General features: G+C 26.3%; 1 protein-coding gene across 1 annotated transcript in view; it reads left to right on the top strand.

Moving 5' to 3' along the window:
• Window positions 1–3,436: 3,436 nt before the first annotated feature.
• The window catches only part of LOC102586049 (protein indeterminate-domain 5, chloroplastic-like), a 10,048-nt gene continuing 5,541 nt past the window's right edge, over window positions 3,437–7,943 (top strand). Inside the window, exons 1-3 of the mRNA XM_015309248.1 lie at window positions 3,437–3,881; window positions 4,947–5,343; window positions 7,703–7,930. Coding sequence (XP_015164734.1) covers window positions 3,692–3,881; window positions 4,947–5,343; window positions 7,703–7,930 — 815 coding nt within the window. The 5' untranslated portion in view covers window positions 3,437–3,691. The remainder of the gene's footprint in view (window positions 3,882–4,946; window positions 5,344–7,702; window positions 7,931–7,943) is intronic.

The raw sequence follows: 7,943 nt of genomic DNA, 5'->3' as shown, positions 1-7,943 counted from the left end.
CTATTCATATCAATATCATAGATAGAACTCAATCGCGATAAAAAAATATGTAAACATGATTTGTTACTTGCATTATTTACTCATATATGAAGAATTCATGAAATTCTTTTGTTCTTTACTAAAACTTAACAAATTAATCTACAAATTAAAACAAAGTTTATATATATATATATAGAGAGAGAGAGAGAGAGATTAATTAATGGTTCCACAAAGTATATAGCCTCCTCAATTAAGTGAAATTTCTTAAAATAAAATATAGATTTTAATAAAAATTATTAAGTTCAATCAAACCAGACATTAATTCTAGTTTTGTTTCTTCTGTTTTTTTTTAAAAAAATTATGTCGAAAAAAAAGAAGAAGATTAGAAACAGAAAATAGACAAGAATATTTCTCAGGCTCCACAATAACACTTCTTAAAAAAACCGCATGTGAGTTCAGTGGCATAAAGTGGAAAATGAAAATAGACAAAGAATTTTATATATAATATGTATTTGGAATATTTATTTTTTACTATTAGCTAATTAAATAAAATTTATTACTATATATAGTTAGCACTGCTAAAAATATGCTTTTCTCATTATGAATTAATAAAAAATTTATGTTATAAAATATAATCCCCCCCCACCCCATTTCTCATCGGATCATCTCAATGAAAAAAATAATGATGGAAAACTGATTTTCACTGAAAGACTGAAAAGCTTCTTAATTATTTTTTTTGTGTGAAAATATTACTCCAAATTTATGTGATTGATCGTGACAGCTCATCAAATCCTATTCAATCTAATTAGATATGTCACTGAAACAAAGTGATTTCGTTCTGTCTCTCTTTTCTTTTCGGATCCCGAGGATGATCCGGTCGATCCTAACATCGCAGGACGACGAAACATCATCTTATAAAGATGTCTCCAACGCTACTCTCCTGATAAGAAGAATTTTTTCTATTGTGATTTTTTTAGACAAGTTCGGTCAGGAGGGGCAAAAGAGAGATGCTTTCTATCGGTCAAAAACATATATCGTCCCTCATGCTCCCACGGTCCGTGATAATAGGCACTAAACATGATTTAATCAAAGGTCTTGAATATGATTTCATCTTTTTTTAATGTGTTTTACCGTTAAATAAATTTTACATGACATATATTTAAATTAATCGAGACCTCGATACGAATATCAAACATCGAAAATAACAAAATGGCGACGAAGGAAGGGTTTTGGCATGAAGTGATTAGAAGTACGAAATGAGAGAAAGAGAAACAAGTTGGTGGACCCAATCCGACGTCGTATATGGACACGTTACGGGTTGTGGGCTCCAATGACAGCACCATCATCTTCCTCTCCTCACCCCTCTCCGTCATACGATATTCGAAGTTCACTGACCTGACTAATTTAATTTATTATAAATTTTTATCAATTTTTCATTTAGGGAATTGTTGTTTAGAAAATTATTTAATAACTTATGAATCTTTTTTTAATCGCAATTTAACGATTTCTTTAGATCAAACAGACGAGAAAACATTAAATTACGATCTAAAATTTTATAAATTTGTTCAAACCTATGAGAAATATTAGAGAATTTAGTTTAACGTTGTCCGGAAGAATAATTTTCAAGGACTAAATTTTCGTAATTTAAAATTGACGAGAAAATAAAATGATGGCAAGATTTTTTGTTTAGCGACAATTGAGTTAAGGTCATCCTTAAACAATTTTTATATAGAGTGTTAATTATAAATATGTATATTTATTCTTGTCGCTATATATAATATAACGATAATTATATTATTGATTGCTAATAATCATCGCAAAATTATTTATTTATTTGAGTATTGCATAAATTAGCTTAAATTTGTGTTGTATATCATTTAAAGAAAAGTCATTTCGTATGAGAATTTTTTTAATTTTCAAAACTCGAACATAAAATTTATAATTAAGGACAAAAGAAATCTCATATATCCCTCTTTGATGGTCCCTTCCTCTACTTCCACCTCTTCCCCTTTTGAGATTTTTTTTAAAAAAGAAATCCTTTTGTGTAAATTTTATATATAAAAAATAATTTTAATAGGAAAATTGTTTTAAGTCATCAACTTTTGCTCTAAAATTGATTTACTTAAATTCACCTCAAAATTGATTTAAAACCTACAAAATATATGAGAAAATTATGATAAAACAAAACAAATGTTACCTAATTTTCCAAAATAGTATCTATCTTTAAGTTATTTGTAGTTATAATTATTTTGGCTATTTAAAATTCATTAGTAATTTTTATCATAATTACTTCTGAATCATTATTCGCCACATAAATAATTTATTTCATTATACTCTTTGTATAGTTAAATTATAAACCAAATGTCCTCTATACTTACTCTTTGAAAGTTTCGATTTCCTCTTTTGATAATTAGTTATCATTTCATTTTTTCAAAATCTACATAATAATCCCTAAATCATTATTCATTATATAATACTATAAAGTATCCCTGCATTATTTTATTTACAATATAAACAATTTATTTCATTACTCTTTGAAAGTTCTTATTCCCTCTTTCGATAATTAGTTATCTTTTCATTTTTGCAATCTCCATAATAATTCTAAAATCATTATTCACCACATAATAATTATTCACCATATAAATAATTATAATAATTTGTGCTTTTTATAATTCATCAGTAACTTTTACAAATTTCTCTTGCTAAACTTCTTAAAGGTATACACTTCAAAAGTCGTTTGCTCTAAAGTATAAGAAAATTTAATTTTTTAATAAAGAATTAAATTATTACCTAATATTTGATCTACAATATAAAATCAGTTATAACCAATATAACTTTCATATAATTACTACATTATTTGTTTTCCATTATAAACTTCACATAAATTAAGTGAATTGTTTAATTATGAAAAATCAAAAGTTGTATTACTAACTCATTTAACTTAAACAAGAATCAACTTATATATTTATTTTATATAAAATAGAATGTAGGATAATAATAACTTATTTATGTATTATTATTATTCACCATATAAATAATAAATATTTATTTCATTAATTATACTCTTGTATAATCAAATCATAAACCATACAATCCCTAAACTTACTCGTTAAAAGTTTTAGTTCCCTCTTTTGATAATTAGTTATCTTTTCATTTTTTTTTCAATCTTTATATAATAATCCTTGAATTATATTCGCCACATAACTAATTTATTTCATTACACTCCCCGTATAGTTATATTATAAACTATACGATCCCTAAACTTACTCTTTCAAAGTTATGATTCCCTCTTTTGACATTTATGTTATTTTTCTTTTTGGCATTTAAACTAGGGATATAAGAGGCAAAAAATGAGAAGGAAAAATAGTTATAGAGAGAGAAGAAAACAAAAAAAATATATATATTATATTATATTATATATATATATATATATGACACCTAGAAGAAACATAGAAGAAAAAACCTCATTGGCATCTTTTTAGAAAAAATTCATTTATAGCAAGTAGCTCTCTCACCATGGGATAATTCTTGCTCTCTTTTTTTTTTTTCCTCTCACTCTCACTCACTCATTCACTCATTTTCATTAGTTCAAACAAAAAAAGTTTTGCTAATTAATTAGCAATATTATTTTTTTTTGTTCTTGTTTTTGAAGATAAGGTTTTTAAGGGGAGTTTTTTTTTCTTGAATTCATATTTGGGTGAATTCAAGAAAGATGTCAGGAGAACCTTCATCGGTTATGTTTCTTGCAATGAGAGAAGAAGAACAGATAAAACAACAACAACACGAAATTCTTCTTCATCAACAACAACAACAACAACAACATGGCGAACCGCCTTCTTCATCAACAACTCAATCACAACAAGCAGCAACAAAAAAGAGAAGAAATCAGCCTGGAACACCAAGCAAGTATCTTATATATATATATATATATATATATATATATATATATATATATATATATATATATATATATATATATATATATATATATATATATATATATATATATATATATATATATATATATATATATATATATATATATATATATATATATATATATATATATATATATATATATATATATATATATATATATATATATATATATATATATATATATATATATATATATATATATATATATATATATATATATATATATATATATATATATATATATATATATATATATATATATATATATATATATATATATATATATATATATATATATATATATATATATATATATATATATATATATATATATATATATATATATATATATATATATACTAAATTTATTTATTTTTATCAAAAAATAAAAATAAAAGGGGGTTTGAATTTTCCTTTTTTTCATCAAAAAGCAAAGGAATAAAAAAAAGGTGATTTAATTGTAAATTCAACTTTACAAAGAAGAAAAACAAACCCTAGTCAATCTTGAAAGGGAATTCATGAGTTTTATGCAAAGAAAAAAAAAACCACTTTATTCACTTTTTGATCTAAAGTTTTGTGAAGTAAAATCCGTCTATCTTGTTCAGACTCTTTAAAAGTACTACTGTTAGTTATACATCGAATCTCTCAAAAAGCTACTCATTTTTTGAAGATTTGTTATGGTGGCGGCACTATTTTTAAAGAATTCCAGCAACATAAATTTTCTAGATATATGTTGCTCGAAATCTTCAAGTATTGAATTTTTGAAGGATTTGATATATTTATGTCAAACATTTATTAAAGGGTTCAAACAACAACCTAACAACATAAATTTTCTAAATATATCCTCCTCCAAATCTTTTTAAAAAAAAGTTAGTGTGATTTGTTGAATTAACCCTCTCTAACCTTTACATTTTTTTTATCAATTCGATACACATATGACAACATTTTTTTTTTTGAAGTATCTGAACAACATAAATTAATTCCTCTCATAAATATTTATTTATTTATTTTTGTTAATTATTTTTCAGATCCAGATGCAGAAATAATAGCACTATCTCCCAAGACCCTAATGGCAACAAATAGGTTTGTATGTGAGGTATGCAACAAAGGTTTTCAAAGAGAACAAAATTTACAACTACATAGAAGAGGACATAATTTGCCTTGGAAATTAAAACAAAAGAGTACAAAAGAGGTTAAGAGAAAAGTTTATTTGTGCCCTGAGCCTAGTTGTGTACATCATGAACCTTCAAGAGCACTTGGTGATCTTACTGGGATTAAGAAACATTATTCAAGAAAACATGGTGAAAAAAAATACAAATGTGAGAAGTGTTCCAAGAAGTATGCTGTTCAATCTGATTGGAAAGCTCATACTAAGACTTGCGGTACGCGCGAATATCGATGTGATTGTGGCACCCTTTTCTCAAGGTATGTAGTAATCATCTCGTCTAAAAGTTTATGTGCTGATATGTGATTGTGGCACCCTTTTTTCAAGGTATGTAGTAATCGTCTCGTCTAAAAATTTAAGTTCTGATATATGATTGTGGCACCCTTTTTTCAAGGTATGTAGTAATCGTCTCGTCTAAAACTTTAAGTGCTGATATGTGATTGTGGCACCCTTTTTTCAAGGTATGTAGTAATCGTCTCGTCTAAAAATTTAAGTTCTGATATATGATTGTGGCACCCTTTTTTCAAGGTATGTAGTAATCGTCTCGTCTAAAAATTTAAGTTCTGATATATGATTGTGGCACCCTTTTTTCAAGGTATGTAGTAATCGTCTGGTCTAAAAATTTAAGTATTGATATATAGGAAGGATATAAATGGGTAAAAATGAGGTTATTTTTTGGACCCCATTTTGGTACTTACTAACAATCATGTGGTTGTGGCATTCTTTTCTTTAAGGTTTATAGTATTTATTGTCTCGTCTAAAAGTTTTAAATGCTGATAAGACAAATATGAATAACAATGAGTTTTTTAAAAAATAATTGATTTATGGACATCTATTTTGGTTCTAATTAACAATCATGTGATTGTGGCACCTCTTTTTCTCAAAGTTTGTGTATATGTTCGTCATTTCATCTGAAAGATTAAATCGTATTATAGATAAAGTTCAAGAATACGTCATCACTAAAATCGTGGGAAATGTGATAGGAATTTATGTGAAAAAATTCGCGAATTTCTAGTAATGAAAAGAGGGTTTCTTGATTCTTGTTTATTTTGGTATTTATGATTTTGTGGTACTAAAATTATTGTATTCGCAAATACCCTTTTTTGAAGGTATATACAATCATTTCATCTGAAAGTTTAAATTGTTAGAAAAAATATTACGATCGAGGTTAATTTTTTCTTTTTTAATTATTGCTACACACCTAATTTGGTACTAACAACGATGAGGATTATAGTAGCTAAAAGTGAAAATATATAGCTATGACTATCTTCTTTGATTTTAGGGCTTTTAGATTCCCCAGAAGTGATAAAAAGTCATAAAAAAAGACTTGAATTAATGGAAAAAGTTATTTCCAGCTTTTCCAACAGTTACATATTCTTTTTGGACTATCAATTTATTTTTTTATTTTACCTTTTTGTCTGTTTTCTAATAGGTTTTGTTTTTGTCTTTGGATCTTTTTATTTGCTTGTACTACTACTAAAGTATTATTATTTTTATCCCAATTTATATCCATATTTTTCTTTACCCATTTTTAAAAAAATGTCATTTTCCTATAATAAAATTACTATTTTTTCACTGAAAAATTAAAAAGTTTTTTGGTATTTCATGAGATTTTTCATCATGTATTTTCTTAGTGTTGGTTATTGCGGAAATAAGGTGGGAAAATCATGTTGTATCAAACGATTTTCCCATTGAAAGCTTCTGTTTAATTGTTTCTTAAATTTTGTGTCAAGTGAAATATAATTCGAGACGAGAAATAGTAGGGTAGAAAAAATTGTACCAATGAAGTAATACTTAAATTTATTTTTATTTTTTTGTCTGAATTTTTCAGTCATTTTTTTTCCTAGGAATTATCGTCCTTTTGCCGTTACTGCTATCTGTTTTTTCTTATTCACGTGTTGCTATGCCATGTTGTAAAAAATGTTGTCTTTTTTCATGTTTTTTTGTTTGTTTTTTTGTCTGAGTTGTATAGATGCTTTAAGTGTTTTTTCAGAATTCTTTCAACCACACCCCTTTTCATGATAATGTTTTATTTTATTGCCGATATAGGTGCTACGAATGAAGTTGTTTCTTTCTTAATTAGAGGTTTTGAGGTTGAGTTTGAGTATAGACAAATTCTTGAGGTCCTATACGACACAAATTCGAAATAGTCGGACTCTAATATGGAGGCGGACACTAAGTGGAAAAAAAAATTATTTCTATTTTTAGATTAAATTAATTATTATCGTAGAGTTTTTCTCTTACTCAATATACTAGGCGGACTCTATACTGAGTATGTTATCATTGTTGTTGAAGGCAGTGTAAAGATTTTTCCATTATTAATTATATTTTTTGTATTATTATTATTTGATTCTTAATTGTCATAATCATCTCTAGTATGGGACCACTTTGTACAAAATTATATTATTCAACTCATTTTCAAGTCCATATATATGTTTATTATTGACGTTTTTGGTAAGTTTCAATGGTGTAATCATTTGTCTAAAAAAAATTTCTACTAGCTACTTGACTAAAAACATTCTTTTCACAAGACTCTACTTCTTTAATTAATAATCCAAAGTCTAGATTGATTATTATAAAATACGATATATTAATAGTGTATATAACTTAAACATGCAGGCGTGACAGTTTCATCACTCATAGAGCCTTTTGTGATGCATTGGCACAAGAAAGTGCAAGAAATCCACCAAGTTTGAGTAGCATTGGGAGTCATTTATATGGAAGTAGCAACAACAATAATATGAGTTTAGGCGGCCTCTCAAAATTAAATTCCCAAATTCCAGATCATCATGAAATGCTTCACTTCGGAGGCGGCAACAACAACAATAATAACAACACTAGTGGCGGGGACCACCACCAT

The sequence above is a fragment of the Solanum tuberosum genome, unplaced genomic scaffold, assembly GCF_000226075.1.
Source record: "Solanum tuberosum cultivar DM 1-3 516 R44 unplaced genomic scaffold, SolTub_3.0 scf00098, whole genome shotgun sequence".
NCBI lineage: Eukaryota > Viridiplantae > Streptophyta > Magnoliopsida > Solanales > Solanaceae > Solanum > Solanum tuberosum.
Note: the sequence above shows the minus strand (reverse complement) of the source record. Positions and strands in the feature narration are given on the sequence as shown.